The 14586-nt window shown below is 33.4% G+C and overlaps 4 protein-coding genes across 6 annotated transcripts; all 4 read right to left on the reverse strand.

Moving 5' to 3' along the window:
* Positions 1-410: 410 nt before the first annotated feature.
* LOC149406046 (uncharacterized) lies at positions 411-2311 on the reverse strand. Of its 2 annotated transcripts, none has more exons than XM_089610531.1 (5): positions 2211-2311; positions 1107-1531; positions 1029-1052; positions 889-936; positions 411-728 (listed from the first exon to the last, which is right to left on the reverse strand). In XM_089610531.1, the coding sequence occupies exons 2-5, from the start codon at positions 1186-1188 to the stop codon at positions 553-555; spliced, it is 330 nt and encodes a 109-aa protein (XP_089466657.1). In that variant the 5' UTR covers positions 1189-1531; positions 2211-2311; the 3' UTR covers positions 411-552. The 2 variants fall into 2 exon arrangements, with proteins under 2 accessions (XP_089466657.1, XP_089466620.1); XM_089610494.1 differs by adding an exon at positions 1832-1908 and having other exon boundaries at positions 1029-1531; positions 2211-2301.
* Positions 2312-6039: 3728 nt separating this feature from the next.
* On the reverse strand, positions 6040-8519 carry LOC149406047 (WAT1-related protein At5g40230-like). 2 transcript variants are annotated; one of them, XM_089610339.1, is made up of 7 exons: positions 8264-8519; positions 8078-8143; positions 7370-7483; positions 7029-7260; positions 6580-6738; positions 6336-6487; positions 6040-6254 (listed from the first exon to the last, which is right to left on the reverse strand). In XM_089610339.1, the coding sequence occupies exons 1-7, from the start codon at positions 8455-8457 to the stop codon at positions 6134-6136; spliced, it is 1038 nt and encodes a 345-aa protein (XP_089466465.1). In that variant the 5' UTR covers positions 8458-8519; the 3' UTR covers positions 6040-6133. The 2 variants fall into 2 exon arrangements, with proteins under 2 accessions (XP_089466465.1, XP_089466508.1); XM_089610382.1 differs by lacking the exon at positions 6580-6738.
* Positions 8520-11573: 3054 nt separating this feature from the next.
* On the reverse strand, positions 11574-12782 carry LOC149406048 (WAT1-related protein At3g28070-like). Its single transcript, XM_089608926.1, has 4 exons — positions 12744-12782; positions 12571-12693; positions 12303-12454; positions 11574-11872 (listed from the first exon to the last, which is right to left on the reverse strand). Exons 1-4 carry the CDS (start codon positions 12780-12782, stop codon positions 11752-11754), a joined length of 435 nt encoding a protein of 144 aa, XP_089465052.1. The 3' UTR covers positions 11574-11751.
* Positions 12783-12952: 170 nt separating this feature from the next.
* LOC149406049 (WAT1-related protein At5g40230-like) lies at positions 12953-14586 on the reverse strand. Its single transcript, XM_089610435.1, has 4 exons — positions 14230-14586; positions 14054-14119; positions 13845-13958; positions 12953-13238 (listed from the first exon to the last, which is right to left on the reverse strand). Exons 1-4 carry the CDS (start codon positions 14421-14423, stop codon positions 12968-12970), a joined length of 645 nt encoding a protein of 214 aa, XP_089466561.1. The 5' UTR covers positions 14424-14586; the 3' UTR covers positions 12953-12967.

The following is a 14586-nucleotide window of genomic DNA, read 5'->3' on the forward strand; positions in this document are numbered from 1 at the left end:
TTGTATGGCCTTTGTAGCAGACATTTCATATCTCATTCTGTACAAAGAAACACTCATTTATTCATGTTTATGTTTCTGTACAGCTATATATTTTAATTATTATTCCTTTGAAGGTAAAGATGTTTGTGCATAGACTTTGCCAAATCAGCAGAGTTTTTCATCCCTTTGGGGCAAATTACTTGAGTGAGTTTGAACCACTCGAGTTTCTTTCCCTCTTCAACTTTGACGCTTCTGTGATTTGGACGTGGTTTTTAAAGGATGATTTACTATGTTAATGGGATTCAACATAAATATATGTGTATGTTTGTATTAATAAGCACAATTAACACAGTAGGCCTCAACAATTGTTTATAAAACTTTTTTGTACATGCGAAGTTGAATTTTCATGATTTAAATTTATGCGCATGCTCACAAGTCACAACTTTGTAATTCAATAGCGTTGCAATTTCCTAATCAATAAAATCTTTGGAAATCACAATCATCCGGATGAAACAAAAGAAACCATGGCAGATTTGAATTTCTTTGTTTCCTCTCATAATTTCCGGACCGATTTCAGATAGCAATGGAATACTTTTTCAGCGAGGTCGAATGGGAAAAAAGAATAATCATCACCGAGCCGTATTTGATCGTATGGCTCTTCGTCGGCGAGGCTTTGTTTGGAGCACTGGTGCCATTTGATCGCCGCTTTGGCTGCTCGGTTTTCCTTTCATCATCAGCTCTTTGTACCACTGTGTCACCAAGGAAAAACAAATTACACAAATTCGATTTAATTTCAATGACCAGCTTACAACTTTCTCTTATTTAAACGTTTCTTGTTTCAATTTTGTTAAAAAAGAGAGAGTTTTGAAAGATGGATAGTTTGATTAAAAACATTATTCACGTACATACCTGGAGAAGATGGCTTCATAATCTCCAAAGCTTTCTTCGGTACAGCTTCTGAAATTAAAATTATAAAGCGATATATATTTAAAAAAAAAAAAAAACAACTTTGAGAGAGAGAGAGAAGAAGAAGAAATAAATGTCTGTACTCTGAATTTCTAATGGATTAAAACTGCTTTGCGAAAATCCTCGTGAAGCTCGTGCGACCAATCGACGCTTGGCTTCTTGGCTTCTTCGCTCGTCAGGCTGATCATCCTCGCTGGAGCGATGATGTGGCAGGTCGGCGCGGCGAATCAAGTGCTGCCACATGGTGATCGCCGACTGGACAAAGGTTCGGGGCGAGAGGTGGTCGAAGCAGCCGTTTTGAAGCGCCAAATAAAACGTAACTCGAGTCCTTCGATACCACTGCCAATAACACACATTTCAATTCAAATTATGAGATCATCGCCACATAATATATTCTATTTGTGTGTGTGCAGTGGAGTTGATTTACTTACCGATGGCCGGGAGATTCAACTCCGACGAGACCAATCTGAGAAAGTCAAAAGTGTTCCTTGTCGGGCTCGTTGACTCCGATCACCGCGATGTTGAATCTCTGATCGCTCTTCCAGAGAAGAGCCAGAGCCTCCAAATATGATTCGCACACCGGTCACTGTATTCAACAAAATCATAATTCAATTAATATTCTTTATTCATACCCTTTTTTTTCGGAATAAAGATTTAGGCAAAATGATCGAACGAAAGATTATTCCAATACTTTTTTTTTTTTTTCTGGAATCTTGCTTTCGAAAGATTTAGGAAACAAGCTAGGTCACTATAGATATAGTAATTCATACATAATATAACTACTTTTATTCACAGCTGAGAGACGACGAGTCGAGCGATAAATTGCGTAAATGTTTATATACAATTACTAAGGAAAAACCCAGATCTGATCAAGTGCTCGATTTACCAAGTTTCTTCGGTAAGGAAAAACCCAGATAAACCTCTTGAAACACGTTAAATCCGTCGACTCCCCAAAAATGTTCTCTACATTTCACCCAAAAAAATTTAGGTATCACATTATTGAATTTCATCGAAATTGTACTTGCGTCTAACTCTACAACCTCTTTCGTATAGATAGTAAGGCATATATTAATTGGATGAATTCAGCGATATGTGAGAATATATCTTAGTGTATTTACTACAACCAATCCCTTTGTAAATACCAGCGTTGACTAATTTCTGTATCGTACAATAAACAAAAGCCCCAAATTCTCTCTCAAATCTATGTTAAGTCTTCTCAACAAAGAACTACAAAATGAAACTAAAAATGGATTTGGAGGCTTTACTTGGATAGGGGACGCAGAGCCAGGTCTTGTGGTGAACATCAATTGCCATCGTCCTTCAATCAAATCAGACCTCGTCTGCAAAACACAAACGACTATTAATTAGATATATAATGCAATATATATATATATATATATATATATATATATATCTTTTCTGCTTTTGCTTCTTTTCTTCTTTTGTCTCTTCGCGCCAAGACCATACACCATAAACGACATGGAACCCGAACATTGTCGCTTTTGATAAATACTAACGACATGTCGTTTCCATGGAGAGAACCGAAATGTCGAATATGTCGTTTCTAATAAAAACTAACGACATGTCGTTTCTAATCAAAACTAACGACATGTCGTTTCTAATAAATACTAACGACATGTCGTTTCTTTGGAGAGAATCAAAATGTTTTACGTGTCGTTTCTAATATATACTAACGACATATCGTTTGACAACCGAAATGTCTCGTGCATGTAATTGTAAACTAAAAAAAAAAAAAAATACTGTCGAAATGTCGTTCCTAAGCTCTACACAGAATGCATATGATTCTCCGCACATGCATGCATGCTAGCAGGTATATATTATATTTATATATAAGAGTAGATATATACACGTATATTTTATGTAATCCATAATATATTTCTGCGACTAGTATATATGCATGCATGATGTAGAGCTATCAAGTAGTGATAATACCACTGATCCTTTAAAAACTGGATTGTCGTATCATACTGTGCTGTCTCACCACATTTTACTCGCCTACACTGATAATTTATTCATTAATGAACGAAAATATTTTTAATATGTGCGTATAGTGCTTAATAATTTAGATGTATCAACCTTATCAAATCAAAACTTCTTTGCTCTTAATTCAGATACTAGGTAGTGCGTGGATCAGAAAATGTGTTTAGCTTTCACGTGTACAAATCACCCATAAACTTCGATTGATATTTCAATACTAATTTAACAACATATATACATGTCCAACATGTGGTTTGTTGGTATACGCTAGTGCAGTACGTGATATCTACGAAGCCACAACTTGACGCTGAGAGACAATCACTAATTTGTTTGATGTTTTTTTTTTAATTTTTTAATTTTTTATTTTTTATATCACTTGTACGTATAATTACATACAATAATTTATGTATATTTACTTATCGCAACCCAAGACGGCCCCTCACACCTTAATTTTTCTCATCCCTAGCTAAGTAGCTAATTAGTATAGAATATATATAAGTTATCACAATGTCAAGAGGAGGTCATACACATTGTTTAATAATTATAGCTTTTTTGGTGGCTCGGTGTTTTGTTGTAGCAAATTAAAGTCACAATTAAGCGCAAATTTCTATGTCAAAACATGCCCAACCAAAACTACCCTCCATTGTCCGTAGAGGCGTCCAATACGCCGTCAAGGCCGAGATGCGAATGGCTGCTTCGCCTTCACTTCCACGACTGCTTTGTAAATGTGAGTACTATTATTACTATGCCTTGTGTCGGAAATTCCCGAGTTCGGAAGAATTTCGCTAATCAGACCCCTAAAATAGTACTTTTCTATTTTTCGGCAGTTTTTTTTTTCTTCTTCTTTTTTCTATTTTAAAATAACTTAGGATTTTTCTCTCTTTATTTTTAAATATTTCCTTGATTTTTATCGCGCTCTATTTTCATTTAATTGTTTCCGTGTTTTGGGTTGTAGTTTTCGGTTTTATTCATGGTTTCCCTCCCTATTTACATTTTTTTGTGTCCTTAATTTATAACATAGCGCATATTTGCTAATTATGAATACACACATATATGGTTGTTAATTAGGGGTGTGACGCATCGATATTGCTGGACGGAAATGATAGTGAGAAACTCGCTCTTCCAAACTTGAACTCAGCGAGAGGCTACAAAGTGATTGACACTATCAAAACCTCCGTGGAATCCGAGTGCCCCGGAACTATCTCTTGTGCCGATATTCTAACTTTGGCTGCCAGAGATTCTGTTCTTCTTGTTAGTCTACATAAATATTACATAAATGAAAAGTGATGATCGATCATGGAAGGTGTTATTGGGAAGAAGAGACGGTCAGGTAATTAATATGTCTCCGACACACGGTATTTATCAATAGAATTGAAACTCTTAATCAGAAAGTAAATATCACTCATTTTGTCAAAAAGGAAAAAAAAAAAATAGAATCTAGGACGAACAAAAATAAGTACAAAATTTTCAAAATGCGCTCGACCAAATACTCTTACATAGCGCTTAAGTTTCATAGTATCAACGATAAATTAGGCCTTACAACTTAACACTTAGCTAGATCTCAATATTTGAATATTAATGGTTCTATTTCAAAACTAAATGACTATAAAAAAGTGTCCATTTTTTCAATTTTCGATGCGAGAACCTTCACTACTACAAATTCACAATTGAAATAAGTATTATCACCAAAAAAGTTGTAGACATATTTTTACATTGAAATAATTTGTAAAGTTTAAATAAATAAATAAATAATTGTGAATTTTATGTGAAAGAAAGCTTGTAAAACTATATTGGAATGACATAGGAAGATCGATGGTTAACGATACTTGGTTAATCGTTAATATAATTTGTAAATATGTTATGCGATATTTAGGTGTTAGAATTTATGAAACAGTTGTCATTTTCATGAAAACGACTAAGATGTTATAAAATAAATAGTTTGAATTAAATGAATTTAAAACAAAACATCACTCATATAAATGACTCGTATAATAATAATTTAGATACCATTTTCTCTAAAAAAAAAAAAAAAAAAAAAAAAAAAAAAAAAAAAAAACTGAATTGCGTATAGTGTTTATTATAACTGTTGTTTATGGGTTAGTTATACGTAGCGTGCTTCGTTGGTTTTGTTTTATTTTTATTATTAATTATTATTATATATATGTATATGTTGCGTGACGTTTTTTCTTCTTTATTTGTTTATTTAGTAATTGATCTGATCTTTATCTGCGGGAAAATGACATGCAAGAAGATTTGTGTGAACTCTGATTGGGATTTGGAAGGTGACTTATTATAATGATAGTGAAGGACTCGTTATTATTGGTTGTTTTTACATTGTTTATTAAGCAATGAGCATCTTTAATGGTTTAGTTAAATGTATTAGCTCTATTTGCCACATAGATTTTTCTAGAGCTAAATAGTTAAGCAACTAACTTAATAGAGCCAATTTGCTTAGCTAAATCAATAGCCAATATGCAAAACAATGGTTAAGCAACTAACTAAACATTTTTTATATTTACAAGCAAATCCCTACAATTGTTAAGCAAGAAATCATTAAAGATGTTCTTACTGTGTGAATAGAATCTTTTGATTTTGCACCAAGTGGTTTATATATATGCAATCAAAATTCAAAGAAAACCTAACAATGCGTGCATCATTATATATACACAATATACACTCCCAATGAGATAGAAAAGACAAATATACGAGTGTAGCATATAATTGTCCCTCAGTTTAGTACAATATTTGGCAGGTTGTTTTCATGATGGAAGGTGAAATATGAAGTTGTTATGTGATCATTTTTGGGTTTTGGACACTAATATGAGCAAATAAGTGTTTAATTACACATTACTACTTTTTTTTTCTTCAAATTAGACAGATGTAAAAGTGTTAATAGTGACAAAATTGATTTTTTTAGTTACTTGTTTATAACTAAAAACTCCTATATCTATCTAATTTGAAAAAAAGTAGTAATATGAAATAACCAACTTATTTACTCCTATCTACGAAAAAGACTATTATATCATTGTTACATATATTGAATTATTAATATAAGTAGATACATATTCATCAAATCCTTATTTCATTTATGATTTATAAACATTCATCAAATCTTCAGGCTTCCTTCCGCCGCTGAAACTAGATTATATGTTTATATGCGAGTGTGAAATGTGGGATTATCATGTAATATCTATGCCGTCAATAATGGGGTTTTTCCATCATTGGTATAGCTTCCTCTTTGCGCTTTTTCTTCTGTTTTCCCCCACGTAACAGCATAAAATCCAACCAATATTATTGTCGCTCCAATCACACTGAAACAAAATAATTAAGCACAATGAAAAAAAACAAGAGTAATAGATTAGGGCTGTACAAAAGTCAAAGAGAACTATTACCTCCCTAAATAGAGTGTGTCCCCAAGTAGTGTGACACCCATCGCAGCCGCGATGACGATCGAAAATGGCTTGAAAATCGAGACATAGACTGGTCCTTTGTTGTTCAGACCCCACGTGTGAACCGCCGTAACAAGGCTCGACCCGAAAAGCCCCTGAAAATTCCGCTTGAATAGCTTTAGTTTCATCATTCAATTGAATTAATAGGACAACGACAATAGGGGACGATAATTTATTTAGTATTTACAGTGAGTACGACGGTGACCAATGCCAAATCGGTTCTAAGTGTCCAAGCATTTATATCTGTTTCAACGATGGCACCGGAAATCGACGCGACGATTGCTGTGAGTAGTGAATTAATTGCTCCCACAGCTAGCGCATTCGGGTACAATTTGACAATTTGAGTCTAAGAAAAAAATTCACTTGAATAAAAATATCTCTGTTCCACAAAAAAAAAAAAAAAAAATTGTACAAATATGAAGAGACAAGCGACAATATTTGCACTTAAAGAGAATGAAATTTATAGAATTTTTTTAATTCATTTGGGAATTTATCTATTTCATAAAATGCGCCTAAAAACAAATTACACAAAAAATCTAAACCGAGAATTCTCAATTTTATTGTCAATAAAATATTTATCATATAAAGAATCTGATAATCGCGGGTTTAGAAAAGAGACAGGTGTGGATTTATTACCTGAATAATGAAAGCTAGGGAGCAAAATATGCATGAACCGACAAGCAAAATACATCCTACTACCCAATTAGTATTCGAAGTTTGCACGAGCAATAACAACGATGCATGAGATTCGGTCGAAAAAATCACTGGACCCTTGTAAAGAATTGTCACCAAGGCGCCCGATACCGAGACTATAGTGCCTAGGACTTTGGCTCGAGTTCTCGTGCTTCCAAAATTCAAACTTTCCATCCTTTTTTTATAATTATATATGTAGAGAAAAAATGTTGAAACGGAATTTTCATTAATTTAGCATAGAAATAACAAATATATCTTATGTGCTCATAAAAGAAAAAGTTTACCTAAAAATGATGGCGAAAATGAAGGTGAAAACCGGAAGAAGATTGGAAATACAAGAGGCAATAGTTGGGGAAGTGTAATATATTCCTTTGTATGAACAAACATTAGCTGAGTACCTACAGCTCATGAATCATTATCACACTTTTCTTGTTTGGAAATTAAAGAGAGAATTATAGGAAGATAAAGAAAATGAATGGGAATATAGGAGATGAAATGTATAATTTCATGGAACTCCTTTTGGGCCTTATTGAAATTTCAAATTTCGGTTCCAAAATGGTCCGGACATTACTCAAGTCTTAGAAAATGTTAAAACTAAAATTACACTAAAGTATTCAAATTAATAATAATAATAAAATTTAGGATACAAGAAAGTACCGTGAGTTGTTCAAAATGCCCAAATTCCGGTACCGTTTTGGAGTTGGAATGAGAACATAATTTCGGTTTTTGTTATGCTCCAAACGCCCAAGTTTATATGTATAATTAAGTAAGGAATTGTATTTTTCTCCGAAAGTACACGTGGGTCCACGTTCATATATCTCTCTTCCCACAATCCTTTCTCACTTCATATTTTTTTTATTGATTTTCAAACATATCACAAAATTTTGATTTCCTCTCCATTTTTTCTCATTTTCATTGTCTTTTAAATTTTCAGTTTTAAAAGAGTCCCGAAAAGAAAAAAAGAGAAAGAAAGTGATAGATTATTTACACACCCGATAAAAGCAAGAAGGACAAATCTGCTGATAACGGGCAAGCTTAGTAGTGAAGGAAGGCCTGGTCTTTACGTTGACAAAACAAAAAGATGAAAGTTTGGTGAGAGATCAAAGAGAAGAAAGAAGAAGAATAGAGCATCAAACGATGGATTAATAACAAAGTATTAAAAATAAAAAGATAAGAACCTGTGAAATATGAAGAAAATAGGAAGATAAACAAGAGCTCCAATAGCGTTGTAGTAAGCGATGATGACGAAGTTGCTCAAACCTTTCACCGCCGCGGCTTTGTACATCGTTCCCAACACGACGGAGATTAGTTCTATCGCTGCCATCGCCGAGAACGATATAACGTCTTTCTTACAATTCTCTGTCGACGACATTATTTGATTATGTTTAGAGATATGATATCGGTGTTTAGCTGCTTCAATAATTATCCCATGCCCGTCGGAAATGCTATATATATATATATATATATATATATATATATATATATATATATATATATATATATACATATATTTTCTTATAAGTCGCACGTATTAATTTGATGGTTGTTGGAGATGAGAGTAGTTTATTAATATAATACATATGCATTATACCATATTGTAGACGCGCGTGACAACTGACAATCATGGCAAAATAGTTATCATGGCCTAATTAATATGGTAGTCTAATTAAAGAGATAGAACGGCCCACACCAATTGAATATGAAAATAAAGACATAATACTATAGTTGAACGAACAATTTTAATTTCTGATATGAAAAGAAAAAATTATGGAAAATAATACATATATATCTTGTATTTTAGTGAAATGTCGAGTTTAACCTTTGATTTTCAAAAATGTTGAATTCATATCATCCGTTTAACAAAAATGACGAAATTATACTATGAAATAGATAATAGTGTCACAAATCTCCCTTTCATTGATATTAACTCTTATATTAGATAAACCGACTCAAATCCAAACCACTACTCTAACTTTTAAATTCCAAATTTTGAAATAAAAATAGCCTTAAATTGAAATTAAGTAATAAAATTCATATCTCCTTCCGTGTTGGAATTGCAACTCTAAATCCTGAATTCTCTATTCGAATATGTGATTTTGATGACTATCAACTGTCGATTTTTATCATTTTATCTCTTTTTGTGTTCTTCACGATTAAAATACTGTTATTTATTTTTAGTTTTTAAATAAATTACATATATGACGCGAATGAATAAAGATATTTGGTGTTTACATATAAATATTATAGTCAACGTCAATGAAAATTCAATAAAAATAATATTCGTGGCACTATTGTCTATTTCAGAGTATAATTTCGTCATTTTGATTAAACAGAGGGTATGAACTAAACATTTTTTAAAACAAAAAATTGGCCAGATAAGCCTTAAAAACAGTGGCAATTGTGTTTTAGCCAACGTTTGGTTAATTTTTTGTAAATGGCCATTGCGCCTACGTGGCAGGAAATTAACTGCTTTTTTGTTACTGAATTACCCTTATTAATTGCGCATTCATTTTTAAATTGAGGCAGTTTTAATTTGAAATTTGAAATGTTCCGAAATGGTTTTTATTTTGGAATAAACTTTTTTTGGAAAGCAGTTATTGCATTTTAGTTATGTTGGACGTGTGTTTTGGTCTGTGTATATCGGCATTAATGGTAATGATTCCCTGAAATTATGGACGTGTAAATGGAAATTTTCACGTTAATTGATTTGTCAGCTTATTTACAATACAAATAACCTGTAAATAAATTTTTATTTATTGTCCATTAACATCAATTTACATCTAAAGAATCAGTTTACAATATACATCGCGAGGATGAGCGGAGCGAGAGCAGCGATCTTGTGCGTGCGTCGCCAGCCACTCATCTCCTTCTCAGGGCGTGAAGGTAAAAATATCTGTGGCGAATAGTTGTGCACATCGACACACTCAGTCACTATTAAGAAAAAAAAAATTAAAAATGAAAATGAAAATATTCTTCACCACACCACACCGGTGAGGTGAGTGACAGTTTGTTTGGAGTCCAAAAATGGCGGCCGCGACGGCTTCCTTGTCCTGCCACCGCCTCGCGCCGCCGATCCCGATCCTCAACCCGCAGCGAATCCTCAAAACACTCTCTTCTTCTCCTCCTATGATCACTCGCCGGAATCTCCGTCGCCACGTCCGCGTTTTCGTCGCCGAGAACGAGCAGAAACCCTCGGCCGTGGAGTGCGTCGGGACTGGCACCGACGTCGAGTGCTCGATCTCGTCTCCGCCGCCGGAAATGGAGGATCGGCCGCGGAGGAGCGGCGGATTCGGATTCTCGGCGGAGGAGGCGTGGGTGTGGGCGGTGGTGGCTTTTATTCTGCGCACTCAGTTTCAAAGAGAAAAAAACAAAAAAAAAATGAATGTCAATATTGTGCAAATGAATTTACAGAGCGTTAAATGGCCTCAATAAATGAGGTAGTTATTAGCCTTTAATATTGAATTAATTAATATATTTTGTAGGCTTTTGGGCGGGATTGGTTTATATAGAGAAACTGCTGCAGTGAGGACATTATGGTACATTTGTGTGTGTAAATAAATTGGGCTGGCCATTTACCCAAAATTAACAAAATGTTGGCCATATCCAAAACTCCATATTTATAGGAGGTTATTTAGCTATATTACCCTTTTTAAAACCAACGGTTAAACTAAAGGTGGCCATATGGGATCCCGCGGGATCCCATTTCCCGTATTTTTGGTACCATATGGGAAATGGGAAAAAACCATATTAGGAAATGTGGTACCGGGACTTTTGTCCCAGAACCATCCGGGAAATGGGACGGAACCGGGATCCCCGTTTAGCACCATTTAGTACCATATTTTTTAAAATTGTATTTTTTAATTGAAAATATATGAATTTTTATTTATTTTTAAATGCATTCATAATTAAAATATAATGAAAAAAATACAAACGGGAAATATGGGAATCCCGGAACCGCGAAATATGGTACCGGGAATTCCCGGTACCGTGGAAAATGGTTCCGGGATTTCCCGGTACCATTTTTAACGGTTCCGGGAATCCCATTTCCCGCAAAATATGGGACGGGACCAGGGGATCCCATTTCCCGGGTTCCATATGGCCAGCTTTAGGTTAAACTCAACATTTCACAAAAACACAAAGTATATATGTGTCAATTTCTCATAAATTAATTAGGTTATTTGAAAGTTGTTTGTTATTTCAAACTTAATTCGACTACTCTCTTTCTGTACACTAAACTTTTCAATTTTGAATTGGTGGGACAGATTAGTCGCCGGTCAAGATAATATAGAAAGCTGCTAGATTTTTATATTCTATCTAAAGAATTTACTTCTTCGATAATCAAAAGACTATAGAGGTTTGGATATCTCTATCAATCAATATCGGTATTTTTCTAAAGCCACTTTTTTAGTTCAAAAATAGCTGTCTTGTTCTTCACTAGTGAGGGAATATATCTGTATATAATATATAATGTTAGATCACCAATCTAAATATTTGTACTGTGTTTTAACCCAATAATATCATTATTCTTATACGAATATTATATACATACATACATAGTGTGTACGCATAACATTATTGGCCCAGCTTGGTTTTCATATATGAAACAATTATTTTTCATAGATAAAAAAAAAAAAAAAAAAATTACTTTTCATATCAAGCAGTATATCTAGATCGTCAACAGTGGGGTTTTTCCAACATTAGTATAACTTTCGCTTTGCTCTTTTTCTTCTGTTTTCCCCCACGTAACAGCATAAAATCCAACCAATATTATTGCCGCTCCAATCACACTGAAAAAGAATAATTGAGCACTATGAAAAGATGAGTCACGAATTATTCAGTAAAATAAAAAAAATAAAAAAAAAAAGCTTAGTTTAGGGGCTATTTTTTTTTCAATCTTGAAATTTGGGGAGTGCATAAGTCAGTTTTTTTTAATTTTGCCTATATTTAGTAATTGAACAATTTTCCAATTTTCTAACAATTGACCAAATTGATTGTGTTGAAAATCGAATATCAGTAGTCCAAATATTCGGCTTATAAATCAGTTAACCGTTTTTTCTAATATAGTTAACCTTTTAGATAGTGAAATTCCGTTCTGTTGGATCAAATATATCATGATATTTAAATTTTAAACTAATAACGAAACTGAATTCCGTTAGCTTTTGGGACCCGATTATAATTTAATCAATAGTCATTAATTAACGAAAGAAAATTGATCACCTTCCGAGATAGAGAGTGTCGCCAAGGAGCGTGACGCCCATCACAGCTGCGACGATGATTGAAAACGGCTTAAAAATCGTGACATAAACCGGTCCCTTCTTGTTTAGACCCCACGAGTGAACCGCCGTGACAAGGCTCGACCCAAAAAGGCCCTGAAAATTACGCTTAATTAGTAGCGCCTTAGTTTCATATTCTAATTGAATATATATATACTAATCATCAATAAGCAACACATCGAACTATTATTAATTGGTTAATTTTTTTTTACCGTGAGTGTAACGGTGAGCAATGCCAGATCGGTGTTGAGTGTCCAAGCTTTTATATTGTTTTCAATGATGACACCGTACACGCTTGCGACAATTGCATCGTTTTCGTGAATATTATATTCCCTCTATCATCGCCCGTGAGTCTTAAAAGCAACTCCGTTTTTTTAGTGAATACGAAGACTTGAAATAAGAGCAAAATAAAAAAAATGCACATAGGAAATGATGTGTTCTCAAAATAAGAATGAACAACGAGGTATTATAAGAAAAAACTTTTGAAAAAGAGGTAACCTAATGAATATCCACAATAGGGAAATTAATTAGGGAAATTATCACTAGAGTAAACTAGGAAGCACAATCGAATATTCTCACTAATTGTAATCCTATAGTCTTATTAGCAATCTAATATTTTCGGGGTCGAGAAAGGACACAAGGATTAAATACCTGCACAATGAATGCTAATGAGCAGAATATGCACGAAGCGACAAGCAAAACACAGCCTGCAATCCAATTAGGATTCGAGGTTCGCACAAGCGTCAATGAAGCCTGAAATTCGGGCGAAAAAATCACCGGACCCTTGAAGAGAATTGTCGCCAAAGCTCCCAATACCGAGACTATAGTGCCTATGATTTTGGCTCGGGATTTCGCGCTTCCAAAATACAGTCTTTCCATCCTTTTTTTTACATATAAAGAAAATGTTGAAAAATAATTTTCATTATTTAATCATAGGAAAATATATAAATCCACCTTCTCTATAGTATATATTCTCATCCCTATAATTTTTATATATAAAATCTATTTATATAAGCTATATATTGAGGTAAATATTCCCTCAACTAACTTTTATTATTTTTTTAATTTTTTTGAAAAAACATAAAAAAATATCATAAAATTGGAATAAAAGATAATTATGATATAACTATTCGAGACTGATAAGATTTCATAAAATATCGTTACTGCAATAAATACAAAAAAAAAATGGTCCTAAAAATATACGTTCGGCCAATGTCAATATTTTTATTAACAATGTCAAACTTTTACTATTTTACTACATAAAAAAGAAAAACTTCATCTATTTTGCTTGAAGTTTAAAACCTTAAATATTTTGTAATAAATATAGTTTTCTTTATCAAATTCTGTAATATACTGAAAAGGCACTTATGAATAGTGAATCTTAATCCCAAGGTGAAGATGTGCTTTTATTGTCTTTCCCAGTCAAATAAACCTGAAATAACAATGAATTAAAGAAGAAAGGAAAAAAAAAAAAAAAAAAAAAAACCTGAAAACGACTGCGAAAACGAAAGTGGAAACCGGAAGAAGGTTGAGAATAGCCGACGCAATAGTTGGAGAAGTGTCATATATGCCTTTGTATACACAGACACTAGCTATAAACCTACCTCATCCTCAAAAAAAAAAAAAAAAATTACTCTCAAGATCCAAAAAAAAAAAATTATTGATAATGTATGTATACATAACTTTCTTTCACACCCGATAAAGGCAAGAAGAACAAATCTGCTGATAATAGGGAAGCTGAATATTGAAGGAAGTCCCGATCTGGATGACAAGCAAAATAAGAGAGAATAATACAGGGTTATATAGAAATAGAATCAAATGATATGGATTGATGAAAAGAATAATAATAAAAAAAAAATTAATATAAAAACCTGGGAAATATGAAGAGAAGAGGAAAAAAAACAAGAGCTCCAATGGCGTTAGAGTAAGCGATGAGGACGAAGTTGTTCAACCCTTTCACCGCCGCGGCTTTGTATATTGTTCCCAACACAACGGAGATTAGTTCTATCGACGCCATCGCCGAGAACGATATAACTTCCTGCTTACAATCATCCCACCAAGCCATTCCTTTTTTTTTTTTTTTTTTTTTTTTTTTTGCTTGTTGTTCTGATATCTGTGTCTTGTTTCAATAATTGAGATGAGTTTTTTTTTATTTTTTTTCCTCTTTTTCTTTTTGTAAGAAAAGTAGTCCCACATAATATTTAGGTGTCGGAGACAAGGGTGCAGTT

The sequence above is a fragment of the Urtica dioica genome, chromosome 1, assembly GCF_054948205.1.
Source record: "Urtica dioica subsp. dioica isolate 48M chromosome 1, U.dioica_male_clone48M_v1_H2, whole genome shotgun sequence".
NCBI lineage: Eukaryota > Viridiplantae > Streptophyta > Magnoliopsida > Rosales > Urticaceae > Urtica > Urtica dioica.